The 18,015-nt window shown below is 48.0% G+C and overlaps 1 protein-coding gene across 2 annotated transcripts in view; it reads left to right on the plus strand.

The window, feature by feature from the left end:
• gmppb (GDP-mannose pyrophosphorylase B) overlaps window positions 1-18,015 on the plus strand; it is a 31,916-nt gene that overhangs the window by 12,101 nt on the left and 1,800 nt on the right. For both annotated transcript variants that reach the window (XM_038810839.1, XM_038810840.1), the window contains exons 7-9: window positions 1,172-1,250; window positions 2,662-2,789; window positions 15,119-15,301. In XM_038810839.1, the coding sequence (XP_038666767.1) occupies window positions 1,172-1,250; window positions 2,662-2,789; window positions 15,119-15,301 (390 nt within the window). The remainder of the gene's footprint in view (window positions 1-1,171; window positions 1,251-2,661; window positions 2,790-15,118; window positions 15,302-18,015) is intronic.

Consider the following 18,015-nt stretch of genomic DNA (forward strand, 5'->3'; position numbering starts at 1 on the left):
GACCCCGGGGTCCGTGTGAAAAGGGGGACCCCGGGGTCCGTGTGAGAAGGGGGACCCCGGGGTCCGTGTGAAAAGGGGGACCCCGGGGTCCGTGTGAAAAGGGGGACCCCGGGGTCCGTGTGAGAAGGGGGACCCCGGGGTCCGTGTGAGAAGGGGGACCCCGGGGTCCGTGTGAGAAGGGGGACCCCGGGGTCCGTGTGAGAAGGGGGACCCCGGGGTCCGTGTGAAAAGGGGGACCCCGGGGTCCGTGTGAAAAGGGGGACCCCGGGGTCCGTGTGAAAAGGGGGACCCCGGGGTCCGTGTGAGAAGGGGGACCCCGGGGTCCGTGTGAGAAGGGGGACCCCGGGGTCCGTGTGAGAAGGGGGACCCCGGGGTCCGTGTGAAAAGGGGGACCCCGGGGTCCGTGTGAAAAGGGGGACCCCGGGGTCCGTGTGAAAAGGGGGACCCCGGGGTCCGTGTGAAAAGGGGGACCCCGGGGTCCGTGTGAAAAGGGGGACCCCGGGGTCCATGTTCTGGTAAGGGTTTAGTACTGAACAGGGTGTGCATGTGAATATGGCTTGGTTGTGATGCCCTCCACCGCTCATTTTTGGGGGCAACAATCTGAAGAGTGGTTAGGGTGTCTCAAGGACCAGAGTAATAACAAAATAGTGTGAATGGTGAAAATCAAGTTAGTGTTTCAACTGACTCTTCAGAACTGAAGAGAAATAGAAATGTGATGGGTTTTATGCTGCTGAGAAAGTGGGGAATAGGGGATGGTCAGGTGGAGCAAAAGGGAAGGTCTGGGATAACGCAGAGGGTGGGAGAGATTAAATGACAAAGATGTCATGGAACAAAAGACAAAGAGAATGCTGCTGGTGTCCCAGTGCTGTATCTGAATAAGAGACCTCTTTTCCCAGGAAGATGGAAGTAAATTAGAACTCCCCAATGCCAAGGGGCTCTGCCAGTTTGAGATGTTAAGTATAGTGTGAGTGTGATTAACAGGAGGGATAAAGTGTGGGCAGGTCCTGTATATGACGGGAGGGAAAGTGAGGGTGGCAGAATGCTGCTGTGAGCCATATCAGCTGTGTAATGAACCATTAAAGTGACTGGGAGTCTGTGAGCCCACAGGTACTGTGGGAGGAACGTTGGTTGGTCCTGTTAATGGTGCTGACTCTGTCCTCTGTCTCTGCAGCTCCGGCCGACCTCCATAGAGAAGGAGATTTTCCCCGTGATGGCACAAGAGGGGCAGTTGTATGCCATGGAGCTGCAAGGTGAGAAATGTCCTCAGTGGGGCAGAGACTCTTTCTGAACCCCGCAGAGTATTTGAGCTTCAAGTCTGATCACTGTGAACTGATAATCCAACACCCTTTATTCCCCCCTGCATCCGCACACCAACATGCCAGTTCTTTCTCACCCATATCTAATGAAGCAGTGATCATTTAGATGAAGGTCCACAATCTATTCCATCACAAAGGACATTGTGACCTCTCCAATGTTCAAGAGCGCACAGATTGTAGTCGGATGTCACAATTCTGGAGTCTTCACTGGTGTCTCAAATGAGATCAGTTTGCAAAGCACAGGCCAGTGATTGCTGTAACTTGTCTAATTCGGACACAAGACTCCAAGTTCAAATTTCTATCACTTTCTCTGTGCTGGGAGAATTTTTACAATTGAGGGTGGGAAATCACATAATCGACAGTGTACACTTTAAAGCTTACTCATCTGGCATTCACTTGTTTGCTGCTGTCTGCACTGATGTGCATTGCACAAAGAGACAGCATTGAGGTGGGGTCTGTCCCTGAGGAAGGGCCCTACCCATGGAGGAAATACAGAAAATTGATCTCCATTTTAAAATAATCTTTATTGTCACAAGTGGGCTTACATTAACACTGCAATGAAGTTACTGTGAAAAGCCCCTAGTTACCACATTCCGCCACCTGTTCGGGTACACAGAGGGAGAATTCAGAATATCCAAATGACCAAACAGCACATCTTTCGAGACTTGCGGGAGGAAACCAGAGCACCACACAGACACAGGGAGAAGGTGCAGACTCCACACAGGCAGTGACCCAAGCCAGGAATTGAACCTGGGACCCTGGTGCTGTGAAGCACCAGTGCTAACCACTGTGCTACCTGGAAATGCAGAGCAAAGGGGCCTCATGTTCACATGACAGCTAGGTCACTTCAAAGTGAATTTGGGAAGTCTAGTGGAAACCAGGAACTCCCTTGCAAAAGGTTGTGGGGTTTAACTGGAGCTTTCAAAGCTCATGGCGATTCAGTCAGGACACAAACTGAAGAGAATTCACAGGAAAACTGGAGTGTGGGGTGGAATAAGAATTATTTTTACTCTTAACGATTTGTCATGTCCTAGAATGTTCTGTCTCAAAGGACAGTGAAAGCAGATTCACTATTAACATTCAAAAGGGAATTGGATAAGTATTGACAATAAACATTTGTGGCACAATGGGGGGAGGGCCAGGGCAACGGGACTGAGAGCTGGCACAGGTGTGATGGATCGAATGGCCTCCCCATGCTGCTGTCTGCCTAAAGGTGATGATTTGTGGAGCGCGAGGCAGAATGTACTGTCGGATTATGTCTGGGGTTGAAATCGGCTGAGGGAGCTCAAATTCAGGGATGATGGATTGTGGTAAAGTTTTGGATAATTATTTGCTTTGTATATAGGGTTCTGGATGGACATTGGGCAGCCCAAAGACTTCCTGACAGGAATGTGCATGTACCTGCAGTCCCTGCGACACAAAGCACCAGACAGACTGCACCAAGGACCTGGCATTGTCGGAAATGTCCTGGTGGTAAGTCTCTGTTAGAGAACTTTTCACCTGACATCAATTTCTCTGACTTAACCAAATTCTTCACTTTGGGTCATTGGGCTGTCACTGCTGCTGACTTGAATCCAATAATGATGCCTTCTGCTTAATTCTCTGCATCTCACCGATGTACAGCTTCGAACATAGAAAAATACAGCACAGAACAGGCCCTTCGGCCCACGATGATGTGCCAAACTTTTGTCTTAGATTAAGAACAAATTAATCTACACCCCATCATTCTACCGTAATCCATGTACCTATCCAATAGCTCTGCATCCTATCTATGTCTCTTTGCAGCCGACAACAGCCCTCCTCACTATCCACAACTCCACCAATCTTCGTATTCTCTGCAAATGTACTGAAAATAAATTGTCATTAATGAAAATAACAAACAGCAGAGGACCCAGAACTGATCCCTGCGGTACGCTACTGGTAACTGGGCTCCAGGCTGAATATTTGCCATCCACCACCACTCTCTGACTTCTATCGGTTAGCCAGTTTGTTATCCAACTGGCCAAATTTCCCACTATCCCATGCATTCTTACTTTCTGCAGAAGCCTACCATGGGAACCTTGTCAAATGCCTTACTAAAATCCATGTACACCATACCCACTGCTTTACCTTCACCTACGTGCTTGGTCACTTCCTCAAAAAATTCAATAAGACTTGTGAGACAAGACCTACCCCTCATAAATCCGTGCTGACTATCCCTAATCAAGCAGTGTCTTTCCAGATGCTCAAAAATCCTATCCCTCAGTACCCTTTCCATTATTTTGCCTACCACCGAAGTAAGACTAACTGGCCTGTAATTCCCAGGGTTATCCCTATTCCCTTTTTTGAACAGGGGCACGACATTTGCCACTCTCCAATCCCCTGGTACCACCCCTGTTGACAGTGAGGACGAAAAGATCATTGCCAATGGCTCTGCAATTTCATTTCTTGCTTCCCATAGAATCCTTGGATATATCCCGTCAGGCCTGGGGGACTTGTCTATTCTCAAGTTTTTCAAAATGCCCAACACATCTTCCTTCCTAACAAGTATCTCCTCGAGCTTACCAGTCTGTTTCACACTGTCCTCTCCAACAATATGGCCCCTCTCATTCGTAAATACTGAAGAAAAGTACTCGTTCAAGACCTCTCCTATCTCTTCAGACTCAACACACAATCTCCTGCTACAGTCCTTGATCGGACCCACCCTCGCTCTAGTCATTCTCATATTTCTCACCCATGTGTAAAAGGCCTTGGGGTTTTCCTTGATTCTACCTGCCAAAGATTTTTCATGCCCTCTCTTAGCTCTCCTAATCCCTTTCTTCAGTTCCCTCCTGGCTATCTTGTATCCCTCCAGCGCCCTGTCTGAACCTGGTTTCCTCAGCCTTACATAAGTATCCTTCTTCCTCTTAACAAGACATTCAACCTCTCTTGTCAACAATTGTTCCCTCACTCGACCATCTCCTCCCTGCCTGACAGGGACATACATATCAAGGACACGTAGTATCTGTTCCTTGAACAAGTTCCACATTTCAATTGTGTCCTTCCCTGACAGCCTATGTTCCCAACTTATGCACTTCAGTTCTTGTCTGATAGCATCGTATTTACCCTTCCCCCAATTGTAAACCTTGCCCTGTTGCATGCACCTATCCCTCTCCATTACTAAAGTGAAAGTCACAGAATTGTGGCCACTATCTTCAAAATGCTCCCCCACTAACAAATCTATCACTTGCCCTGGTTCATTACCAAGTACCAAATCCAATATGGCCTCCCCTCTGGTCGGACAATCTACATACTGTGTTAGAAAAGCTTCCTGGACACACTGCACAAACACCACCCCATCCAAACTATTTGATCTAAAGAGTTTCCATTCAATATTTGGGAAGTTGAAGTCACCCATGACTACTACCCTGTGACTTCTGCACCTTTCCAAAATCTGTTTCCCAATCTGTTTCTTCACATCTCTGCTGCTATTGGGGGGCCTATAGAAAACTCCCAACAAGGTGACTGCTCCTTTCCTATTTCTGACTTCAACCCATACTACCTCAGTAGGCAGATCCTCCTCGAACTGCCTTTCTGCAGCTGTTATACTATCTCTAATTAATAATGCAACCTCCCCACCTTTTTTACCACCCTCCCTAATCTTATTGAAACATCTATAACCAGGAACCTCCAACAACCATTTCTGCCCCTCTTCTATCCAAATTTCCGTGATGGCCACCACATCGTAGTCCCAAGTACTGATCCATGCCTAAGTTCACGCACCTTATTCCTGATGCTTCTTGCATTGAAGTATACGCACTTCAACCCATCTCCGTGCCTGCAAATACTCTCCTTTGTCAGTGTAATCTTCCCCACTGCCTCACTGTACGCTTTGACGTCCTCAACATTGGCCACCTTAGTTGCTGGACTACAAATCCGGTTCACATTCACCTGCCAAATTAATTTAAACCCTCCCAAAGACTACTAGAAAACCTCCCTCCCAGGATATTGGTGCCCCTCTGGTTCAGATGCAACCCGTCCTGCTTGTACAGGTCCCACCTTCCCCAGAATGCGCTTCAATTATCCAAATACCTGAAGCCCTCCCTCCTACACCATTCCTACAGCCACATGTTCAACTGCACTCTCCCTATTCCTAGCCTCACTATCACGTGGCACCGGCAACAAACCAGAGATGACAACTCTGTCTGTCCTGGCTTTTAACTTCCAGCCTAACTCCCTAAACTCGTTTATTACATCACACCCCGTTTCGTACCTAAGTCGTTGGTACCAATGTGTACCACAACTTTTGGCTGCTCACCCTCCCCCTTAAGGATCCTTAAGACACAATCCGAGACATCCCTGGCACCCGGGAGGCAACATACCTTCCGGGAGTCTCGCTTGAGACCACAGAATCTGCTGTCTATTCCCCTAACCATTGAGTCTCCTATCACTATTGCTTTTCTATTCTCCCCCCTTCCCTTCTGAGCACCAGAGCCAGACTCAGTGCCAGAGACCTGGCTGCTCGGGCCTTCCCCCGGTTGGTAATTTTCTTCCCCCCCCCGCCCCCGTGCCAACAGCATCCAAAACGGTATACTTGTTTTGAAGGGAAACGGCCACAAGGGATCCCTGCACTGTCTGCCCGTTCGTTTTCTTTCCCCTGACTGTAACTCAGCTACTCTTGTCCTGTACCTTGGGTGTGGCTACCTCCCTGTAACTTTCTCAATTACCCCATCTGCCTCCCAGATGATCTGAAGTTCATCTAGCTCCAGCTCCAGTTCCCTAACACGGTCTCTGAGGAGCTAGAGTTGGGTGCACTTAGCGCAGGTATACTCAGCGGGGACACCGGTGCTATCCCTCGCCACCCACATCCTACAGGAGGAGCATGCAACTGCCCTAGCCTCAATCCCCTCTTACCTTACAGAATATAGCAGCCCTGTGAACCAACTGGAACTCCGCCCTCCGACTTTGCTCCCAGTCAGCTGCACTCTGTAAACGCCTGGCACCCTTCTCGCTCTTTGAGGAAATGTAAGAAATGAAAGGAGCACTTTACTCCCTCCTCACCTAATTCCCGCAGTCACCAAACTCTCACTATAGCACTCAAATGCACCCATATTTGGCACTCAGTGCAAACAAAGTCTGCACTGTAACGAGCTCAGATTTATACTGTGACTCTAGCCTCTGAAACTGGCCTAATCCAATTAACTAATTAACAAGCTCCAGCTGCAAGTAGTTACAAGTAGAACCTTTGTTTAAAGCTGATTGAAAATTCACCTTCTAAACCAAACAGCAACTTTTAAGTTAAGTAACTAAATAAAAGAAAGACTAGACTTTAGATAAAAATTAAAAATAAACCCTTAATATCCCTCAGTCACCAAACTCTCACTACAGCACTCAAGTGCACCCAAATTCAGCACTCCGTGCAAACAAAAGCATGACACATTTGCTCAGCTTGGCCAGATGCTGCTTCTAGATGGAGTGTTAGATCTCGTGGATTTTTCCAACACACTCTCAATCAATCGGAGTATTTCACCATCTTCCTGACCTAAAGCCCCCTTCCTCACTGAGTTGGGCACCTGGCCTGCATCAGTTGGTTCAGTGGAAATGGGGGAGCCTTGACTTTGGTTAAATGTCAGCGTGAAGAATTGGGTAGGTTGAAGTTGAGCTTGCTGTTGATTGGAGTCACACACCCGTAGCACAGCAGCATTTAAAACAATGTTTTTTATTCCAAACACACAAAAAAACATTCACATTGCACCAACGAAACATAATACATAGTTTGTTCACTTTCCCCCTTTTAATATCCCCACACCCCCCCGCGCGACAAACAAATCCTCAAAAGTGGACAGAAACAGCCTCAGCCGTATGCAGAACCCCACCTCTGACCCGCTATGGGCAAACTTAATCTTTGCCAACCTGACAAACCCATAAGTCTCCCAACATGCCGCAACCCACTGTGGCACGGCCGACCTCTTATTGAACAGAATCCGTTCGGCAGGCAATCCCCTTCCCCTCCTACACCCCTGGCACCTCCTACACCCCAGAAATCGACACCATAGGGCCCTGTGTCATCTCAACCCCTGCAATTCCCAACAAACTCCCAAAACCACCTCTCGGAAGCTGTCCAATTTCACGCATCCCCAAAACATGTGGGTGTGGTTTGCCAGCCCCCTCCTGCACTCGCCTGGGAAGAACCCACTCATCTGGGCCAGAGTCATACGAACCCTTTGCACCACCTTGTTCACGGGGAGGTTGAGTTGACCCAGTTGCATTACTTCACTTCAAACTCCCCATACATCTCCATTCCCAACTCCTCCCACTTCCACTCGATGCCTTTCACTAAGCCATCTCTCCCAACCACCCATGTGTATCTCAAATCCTTCCGCCACCTCCCCCCCCCCGCCCCCCAGGAAATACCTAAATTCCCTTCACTTGATAATTTTCAAACTTCTCCCAAATTTACCCTCTCCAAGCAGGTCATTAACAGGTGGTGGCACAGTGGTTAGCACTGCTGCCTCACTGCACCAGGGCCCCAGGTTTGTGCGTTCTCCTGTGTCTGCGTGGGTTTCCTCCGGGTGCTCTGGTTTACTCCCACAGTTCAAAGATGTACAGGGTAGGTGGATTGGCTATGATAAATTTCCCCCGTGTGTCCAGAGATGTGCACGTTGGGTTATGCAGTTGCAGGGACAGTAGTGGGTGGAGTACTCGTTTGAAGGATCAGTGCTGACTCAATTGGCTGAATGGTCCCCTCTACCTTCCTCTACTAAGCCTTTCATGTTCCACTTGTGCATGGTGGCCCAGTCCTGGACCACCTGAATCCCCAAATACCTAAATCTAACCCCCGCCACCTTAAACATTAGGGCCCCCAGATTCGCCCTCCATACTGAAGCATTTACCAGAAAGATCTTGCTTTTCTCAACGTTCAATTTATACCCTGAAAAGGCCCCAAATTTTCCCAACAGGTTCATAATTCTCCCCATACTCTCCAGTGGGTTTGGCACAAACAACAATAAATCGCGGCATACAATGACACCCTGTGCACTCTGTCAAAAACCCCTGTCACTCGGTGGAAGCTCGCAACGATATTGCCACGGGCTTGATCACCAGCGTGAACAGCAATGGTGATGTCACACATCCTTGTCCCGTCCCCCTATGGAGCCCAAACTATCCGGAATTCACCGTTTGTCCTCACACTTGCCATGGGGGATGCGCACAGTAGCCGCAGCCCGACGTCACAAATTTCGACCCAAACTCAAACCTCTCAAGAATCTTGAACAAATATTGCAACTCTAATTTGTCAAACGATCACCTCCGGCGTTCGCCCCTCTGAAAAGTCATCACATTTAATAACCTCCTGATATTACTGTACTGGAGGGCTGCCTCCTGTCTGATCCTCTGAAACCACCTCTGGCACAAACCCCTCCAACAGTCTCGCCAAGAACTTGGCCAAAACTTTCACATCCGTATTCTGTAACGAGGTGGGCCTATAAGACCCAAACTCCATCAGGTCCTTCCCTTCGGGATCAGTGAGGTGGACACCTGTGCCAGCGTAACTGGTAGCTCCCCCCTCTTCACCGCTTTCCAGTGAGCATACTGAGAAGATGGGGAGCCAACTCTGCCACAAACTGCTTATAAAACTGCCAGGAACCGGCCCCGGTCCCTTTCCCGACTGCATTGGCACGATGCCCTCCATTGTGTCCTGCAATCCTAGTGACTCCTCCAGTTCCTGCCACATTCCCTTTCATTCAAAAGATGTGGGCTGTTCCTTCCCAGCTGCAGTCCCCACTCGCCCTGGCCCCACCTCAAAACATTTCTTTGTGTTGAAGCTTGTCCCTGGGCGCAATCACCGCCTGCCGTGGCTCCCCCTGCTCTTGGCCTCTGCCTCAAGGATATGTAGGCCCAGTCCACCTTCGGGGCCTTGTCTAGAACCTTCTCCTCCACTTACTTCAGCAACATCCTCACGACCTAGCTCATGGTGCTCATTCCTTCAACTCGCTTCAAGCCCGCAATACGAAAATTCTGTCGCCGATATCGATTTGTCTTGGTCCTCCATCCCACACACAGCATCTTGCAAGCATCCCCCAGGATCGCCATCTCTGCCTCCAGTGACACCATCCAGTCACTCGGGTCAGACACTACCTTCTCCAACTCTTGGATCTTCGCTCCTTGCACCTCCAAGTGCTTCTTCACCCAATCCAAGGTCCCGCAAAGAGGTGCAACTGCCCCCTCAATCGCTTTCAACCAGTCCCTCTGCATCTTTTTCTGTTACTACCGACATTCGTCCGTGATGAAACTCATCAACTGATCCATTGGCAGCTTTTCCAAGGATGACGACCCTTCCAAGGCTTTCACTGTTTTTAACCTCACGGCCTCACGGTAGCATGGTGGTTAGCATCAATGCTTCACAGCTCCAGGGTCCCAGGTTCGATTCCCGGCTGGGTCACTGTCTGTGTGGAGTCTGCACGTCCTCCCTGTGTGTGCGTGGGTTTCCTCCGGGTGCTCCGGTTTCCTCCCACAGTCCAAAGATGTGCGGGTTAGGTGGATTGGCCATGCTAAATTGCCCGTAGTGTAAGGTTAATGGGGGGATTGTTGGGTTACGGGTATACGGGTTACGTGGGTTTAAGTAGGGTGATCATTGCTCGGCACAACATCGAGGGCCGAAGGGCCTGTTCTGTGCTGTACTGTTCTATAACCGGGTCTGATATCCCATTGACATTTCAGTCCAAGAGAGAACTAATCACATTCCACTCTCCTCACAACTTTCCACCAAAGTCCCCCTGAAAATCTGGTAAAAATAAATGTAAAACCAATGCCTCCAGACAGGAGCCATCTTGTGTGTGACCGATCACACCATGGTTGTCACCGGACGTCACAGCAACATTTTTAATGGTAGCAAATCCTCTCAGCTTTTCATTGTATCAATAGGAACTATCGTCATTGGAGAATGCAGCTCCCAGACTGCTCGACACCCAGTCGTGTAACTGTCATGATGGACTTGCCACAATGTACTGCTAGTGGGAATAAATATGCTGGATTTGGGGGAATTCTGTGCAATCAATCAATCTTATTTTGAATAGATCAATTCATCTTGGCCAAGTGGATCTTCCTTTGTAATCATGCCTGGTGAATAAATCTCTTCACAGTCACGTTCCAGCCTGTGTCTGCTTGGATCTGCCACTGTGGATGCAACGCTGAGCATTTAAAAAAGTCGCTGATATTGATCTGTTTGTGTTGCTAAACTAGAATTTTAGGGAGAGGTGAATTGTCCATTATCCTCCAGCAGGTGGCAGTGACTGGCCCATGTTTGCTGTGTGACCAGTGAGTGATGTTAGCAATGCAGCCTGGAAGCAGGAGTATCTCCCTCTCTCGTGGCTCAGCTCTCTGGTTTTAAAACCTATTCTGTTTCTCCCATCTGACACTTGGAGATTTTCCTTTTTAAACTTATGATTTTGGGAACCAAAAATCTGACTTGTAAAAGGAAATCAAGATTGCAGTAGGATGGTCAGATATTGGTGCATTCCAGTGGTTCAGATCTGTGTGTTTGTGATAGAGAAACACTGCAGCTCAGCGTAAGCCAAGTCCAGAGAAATTTCAGTCTCCCTGAGCTGGCTCATTTTACAAATAAAACCACACAGTCACTGTGATACTGCAACATAACCATTCAAACATTAGCAAAAAAACAAATTCCGGTTTTAATTAAGAGTTTCTTGTTCTGTTTATATCCTAATGCTGCACTCTCCATTCCTCTTCGATTTTCATCCTGTACTAACTTGAACTTTAAAAACAAATACATTTCTGGGATCTGGGTGTTGTTGCTGAGATCGGCATTCATTACCCATCCCTAATTGCCCTGGAAAAGGTGTCGGTGAGCCGTATTCTTGACACAATTACCAAGTTGTTAAAGAGGGCAGTTAGGAATCAACTTCATCGCTGGGGGCATGGAGTCACCTGTGGGTCAGACCAGGTAAGCTTGGCAGAGTTTGTCCTCTGGAGAAAATTAGTGAACCTGATGGGCGTTTACAACAATCTGGTAGGTCATACTTTCCACCCTATATTTTCCAGTTGTGATATCCTCTGAATTTTGGAAGAGGAAACAACTCTGAAATATTTAGAAAGCTTGCCTTTAAACCAATCAAAAAGTCTATGCTGTGAATCCATAGAATCCCGACCGTGCAGAAGGAGGCCATTGGGCCCAGTGATTCTGTACCGACCCTCCAAAAGAGCCCTATCCCTGTAACCCACCTAACTATGCCACCCATATGGGAAAGTTGGCACTTATTCATAGAGTTACAGAATGATTATGGCGCAGAAAGAGGCCACCTGGCCCATTGTATCTACTCTACCCACCCAGCATAATCCCACTTCCTAGCATTTGGTGCATGGCCGTGCAGGCCCACTCCAAGACTCCGCAACCTAATCCACACATCTTTGGACACTAAGGGGCAATTTAGCATAACCAATCCACCTAACCTGCATATCTTTTGGACTGTGGGAGGAAACCGGGGCACCTGGAGGAAACCCACACAGACAGTAGGGCAATGTGAAAACTCCACACAGTCACCCAAGGCAGGAATTGAACCCGGGTCCCTGGTGCTGTGATGCAGCAGTGCTAACCGTTGTGCTACCTTGCCGCCTTGTGGATAGGTCTGTGTTGCACAGTGGATAGATCCTTCCGATGCACTCTGTCCAGGCTCCTCACAATTTGATACTTCTCACTCAAATCTTCCCTCAGCATCCTCTTCCAAAGAGAGCATCCCCAGCTTGTCCAATCTTATTCCATTGCTGCAATTTCCCAGTCCTGGCAAATCCCTGTAAATCTCTGTACCCTCGCCAGTGCAATTACACCCTTTCTGTAATGACCAGACCACCATACAGCCTCAAGCTAAGCTTAACTAATGTTTTATATAATTCCAACGTAATCTCCCTGCTCTTGTATTCTATGATGTGGTTTCTATAACCTGGTATTGTCAGATTTCTTACTTATATTCTATGTCTCGGTTAATAAAGTCAAATAAATAAATGCCTTCTTAACTACCTTATCAGCATGTCCCTGTTACCTTCAGGGATCTGTGGATATTCACTCCAAAGTCTTGCACTTCATCTCCACCTTTCAGTATTCTGCAATTTACTGTGTAATCTTTTGCTTGTCTGACCTTCCCAAATGCATCATCTCACACATCTATGCATTGAATTCCATTGGCCACTTCTCTGCCCACCTGACCAGTCTTCCTGCATTCTTCAGCAATCCTCCTGACTATCACCACGTGACCAATTTTTGTCATTTGCAAATTTCATGATTATTCTCCCTGCATTTCCATAAAATAATTAAAATATAACACAAGAAACTAGGGACCTAGCATTAAGCCCTGTGGAACCTATTTGGAAACAACCTTGGAAACAGTCATAGAATCATAGAATTTACAGTGCAGAAGGAGGCCATTCAGCCCATCGAGTCTGCACTGGCGCTTGGAAAGAGCACGTACCTCAGCGCACACGTCCACCCTATCCCCGTAACCCTGCATAACCTTTTCTTTTGGACACAAAAGCAATTTAGCATGGCCAATTCACCTAATCTGCATATCTTTGGACTGTGGGAGGAAACCGGAGCACCTGGAGGAGACCCATGCCGACACTGGGGGAATGCAATGACCCAAGCCGGGAATCGAACCTGGGATCATGGAGCTGCGAAGCAACAGTGCTAACCACTGTGCCGCCCCACACACACATTCATCAACAATTACCCTTTGTTTCTGCCACGGAGCCAATTCTATATGCAGCTTGCTACGTTCTCCTGGATTCCATTGCCTTTTATTTTTTGAACCAGCCCTTGGTCATCTCTAGATGCCACAACTGAGTGATTGGTTAGGGTAGTTGAGAGTCAACCACGTGTATGGGGAACTGGAGTTGTATATGGGTCTGACTGGATATGGGTTTCCTTCCTGAAGGGGCATGAATGAAAGCAGCCGGATCTTCTATTAATCCAATAGCTCCACTGTCACCACCCGTTAAGTTGTGTTAAAGTCGGCTCGTAGCTATAGGGTGGGTACTGCTACGGGCTGCCAACCTTGGGGTGAGTACTGTCCTGGCTATTATCATAGGGGTGGGTACTGCCCTGGCTGTTATCATCGGGGTGGGTACTGCTACGGGCTGCCAGCCTCGGGGTGGGTACTGCCCTGGCTGTTATCATCGGGGTGGGTACTGCCCTGGCTGTTATCATCGGGGTGGGTACTGCCCTGGCTGTTGGGGTGAGTACTGCCCTGGCTGTTATCATCGGGGTGGGTACTGCCCTGGCTGTTATCATCGGGGTGGGTATTGCCCTGGCTGTTATCATCGGGGTGAGTACTGTCCTGGCTGTTATCATTGGGGTGGGTACTGTCCTGGCTGTTATCATCGGGGTGGGTACTGTCCTGGCTGTTATCATCGGGGTGGGTACTGCCCTGGCTGTTGTCATCGGGGTGGGTACTGTCCTGGCTGTTATCATCGGGGTGGGTACTGCCCTGGCTGTTATCATCGGGGTGGGTACTGCCCTGGCTGTTATCATCGGGGTGGGTACTGCCCTGGCTGTTATCATCGGGGTGGGTACTGCTACGGGCTGGCAGCCTCGGGGTGAGTACTGCCCTGGCTGTTATCATCGGGGTGGGTACTGCTACGGGCTGGCAGCCTCGGGGTGAGTCTTGCCCTGGCTGTTATCATCGGGGTGGGTACTGCCCTGGCTGTTATCATCGGGGTGAGTACTGCCCTGGCTGTTATCATCGGGGTGGGTACTGCTACGGGCTGGCAGCCTCGGGGTGAGTCTTGCCCTGGCTGTTATCATCGGGGTGGGTACTGTCCTGGCTGTTCTCATTGGGGTGGGTACTGCCCTGGCTGTTATCATTGGGGTGGGTACTGCCCTGGCTGTTATCATTGGGGTGGGTACTGCTACGGGCTGGCAGCCTTGGTGTGAGTACTGCCCTGGCTGTTATCATTGGGGTGAGTACTGCCCTGGCTGTTATCATCGGGGTGGGTACTGCCCTGGCTGTTATCATCGGGGTGGGTACTGTCCTGGCTGTTATCATTGGGGTGGGTACTGTCCTGGCTGTTATCATTGGGGTGGGTACTGTCCTGCCTGTTGTCATCGGGGTGGGTACTGTCCTGGCTGTTATCATCGGGGTGGGTACTGCCCTGGCTGTTATCATCGGGGTGGGTACTGCCCTGGCTGTTATCATCGGGGTGAGTACTGTCCTGGCTGTTATCATTGGGGTGGGGTGGGGTTGAAGACTTCCAAGGTGTTCCCTTTCTAATCCTGAAAGTCACGGTTCACTTGTAAGCATGGTGGCAAATATACTCCTGAGTGAAGACCTCTATGGTAAAGGCAGTGTATGTGAGTCATGAGGATTAGATACTGTCTGCTTGCATTAAGGACATTGGTGCTGGGCAAACTTTACAAACATGCAGCATTCCCCAGACCAGATATGGTATATGCAGAGGTAACTTCAATCTCCCTCTACAGTGCCCAAACATTATCCTTCATGCCCAGTCTCTGAATATCCCCTAATAACTGCAGTAAGCCATCATTATCCACATACAGCTCCAGCCCTACTCATTCCTGTCTGAGTAACATTGCCATTTGGATCTAATTTACAGGATGAAGCACTGTCAATATAGGGTTATTACTGAAGACCTTTAATGCTAACCAACAAGAGCTCCACTGTCACCACCCATTACGTTGTGTTAAAGTCTAGCCTAGGCTAGATATGGAAGATCAGTGTTCAGCCTCCCTGTCTGGTCCTCTTTAGTTTTCAGTCCTCCGATTCATCTTGCCTCTGACAGACTGAGACTCATTGCCAATTGGTCATTCTCTCTACTAGGACCCAAGTGCCCAAATTGGAGAGAAGTGCTCCATTGGTCCGAACGTGACAATTGGCCCCAGAGTGGTGATTGAGGATGGAGTGCGGATAAAGCGCTGCACCGTCCTGAAGGGCTCTCGGATACGCTCCCACTCCTGGCTGGAGTCCTGCATCATTGGCTGGAGCTCTGACGTAGGGCAGTGGGTAAGTCAACAAGGAGGTGGTGAGGGACGGGGTGTGAGAGCATCAGTAGTTGAGGGAGGGTGGTGTCAGTATTGGGGTGAGGGCGAGCCAAGATAGATGGAGGGTGGTAGGGGTTCTTTTTCTGTCCTCTTGGTTCTCTTGACTATTCTCGTGTTATGTTTTGGGTGCGAATACATCTCCTGGACAGTATCTCTTGTTTGATGTTTTGGGCCTCTGAGTACCATTGACATGTGAGCAGGTTTAACCGACAGTGGGTAAATGATTGGTTCATGGACTGGACAGAGAATTCAATCAACTTGGACCTATTGTTTGGGTGAAAATGTGGGGTGGGGGTGCAAAATGATCCAATATCAAATATGTCCATGACCATGGGATAAAAGTTATGTTAATGGGGACATGTCATGTGTGGCCCATTTACCGCCTCAAACCTGTTTCACGATTCAGTGAGGCTGTGGTCGATCTGCAAAAGGAGGCTTTGTAATTTAATTTTCTTTGGGAAGGGGGAACTTTAACAAAAATCTCCCACTTCAATTTAAGAATTGCTCTCTCAGGAAGAGAGTACTCCCATTTATGTGCAGGAGCATTTAGTCAATTTTGAAAGACCCACATCTAATTTTTTATCCGACTCTCCAATCAGTGGGAAGTTTCTACCCGCCTGATCTGTTCCCCTTTAATAACGTGAAAGCTTTATCAAATCACCCGTTCCCTGTTTAAATTTCAGGGAATGTAACCCCAGTGTAGTCCAGGAATGATTCTGGTAAGTCTATAATTGCACCTTCATAGTCAGTATATCCTTCAAAAGATGTGGTGCCCAGAACTATTCTCTCTAACTCCAGCTATGGTCTAATAGCTGAAACATGACTTCAACCTCCTAGATTCTAGTTTTTTAGTTGTAAAAGCCAACACTCCATTAGCCTTTTTGATTACTTTCTGTAGTTCAGGACGTTTTAATGATCTGTGTATCTGGAAATGCATTTTTCACAGTTCTGTCCATTCATTTAATCCATTAATATCTTCAGAATTGTTATGCTTCCATCCTACACTCATGGCAATATCCCTAGTTTGTGTCATTGACAAATTTGGATATGTGGGTCTTTATCCCATCGTCTTAGGTTGTTAATAAAAATGTACATACCTCCAGAGGACCACAGGCTATTCTCCCCTTTGAGAACTGACTGAGGGGGCTTTAAACCTGAAGGTCACCAAATCCTCAGATGAGGGGTAAAGTTGAGAAAGTTCATGAATAACTTCAGCCGGTATGGGAATTGAACCCGCTCTGTTGGCGTCGCTCCACATCACAAACCAGCCGGCCAGTCAACTGAGCTAAACCAACTGCCTATGTTAATATATATGGTGTACAGATGAAGCACCAGCACTGACCCTGAGGGACAATATGAATGACATTTTGCCAATTAGAGTATCTGCCCCATTATGTCTCCTGTCACTCCGCCAATAACCTAATTGGATCAATAATTTGTTTGTTTAGCTAGCAGTTTGTTATGGCGACTTTATCGGATTATTTCTGGAGGTCTGCATAAATAACATACACAGAGGTGACTACTTTAGTTACCTCTTCAAAAAAAGTTCAATCAGAATCCATCCTGTATCTCTGATCTGGTGTTCAGTCAGTCACTCTATCTTTAATTACGGACTCCAGTAATTTCCCAACAATAAAGTGGCTCTATAATTCCCTAGTTTCTGTTTGTCACCTTTCTTAGTTGGATGTGGTAGAAGGTGTAGAGGGGACATGAGGAAGAACTTTTTACGCAGAGAGAGTGTAGTAGTGGGAGTCTGGAATTCACTGCCTGAGTTGGTGATGGAGTCAGAGACCCCAAACTATTTTTAAAAAGTACCTGGATCTGCACCTTAAGTGCTGTACGATACAGGGCTATAGACTGGGTGCAGGAAGTTGGGATTAGAAAGGGCAACCTGGTGTCCTCAGGCTGGCATGGACAAACCAGATGGGCCAAATGGCCTCCTTCTATGCTGTAACTTTTCTATGCTTCTATGGAATGCTAGCCTTTAGACCCCTGGTCAGACCACAGGGTCTGAGCAGTTTGGGCACACCTTAGGAAGGATATATTGACCTTGGAGCCAGTGTAGATTTGCTAGTCATACCTGGACCTCCAGGGTTAAATTACGAGATTTTTTTTTCTTAAAATTTAGAGTGCCCAATTCATTTTTTCCAATTAAAGTGCAATTTAGCGTGGCCAATCCACCTAACCACATCTTTGGGTTGTGGGGCAAAACGCTCATAAACCCGGGGTGAATGTGCAAACTCCACACGGACAGTGACCCAGAGCCGGGATCGAACCTGGGACCTCGGCACCGTGAGGCAGCATTGCTGACCACTGTTCCACCGTGCTGCCCTAATTAAGAAAAGAGATTAATACAAACTATGGTTGTTTTCCCTGGAATTTAGAAGGTTAGGGGTGATTTAAAGTTTTCAAGACATTAAGGGAAACAGTTGAGGAGTCCAGGATGAGGAGCATAGTTTAAAAATCAGAGTCAGACCTTTCAGGAGTGAAATCAGGATATGGGTAAAGGGTGGTAGAAGTTTGGAACTCTCCTCAAACAGCAATTGATGTTAGATCCGTTGTTAGGTTTATTACTTTTGATTAACTGGAGTGTCTAAAGGATTCTGGGATAAAGGTGGTTATATGGAGTTAAGTTGCAGATCGGACATGATCTCATTGAATGGCAGAACAGATTAG

The sequence above is a fragment of the Scyliorhinus canicula genome, chromosome 11, assembly GCF_902713615.1.
Source record: "Scyliorhinus canicula chromosome 11, sScyCan1.1, whole genome shotgun sequence".
NCBI classification, from domain to species: Eukaryota; Metazoa; Chordata; class Chondrichthyes; order Carcharhiniformes; family Scyliorhinidae; genus Scyliorhinus; species Scyliorhinus canicula.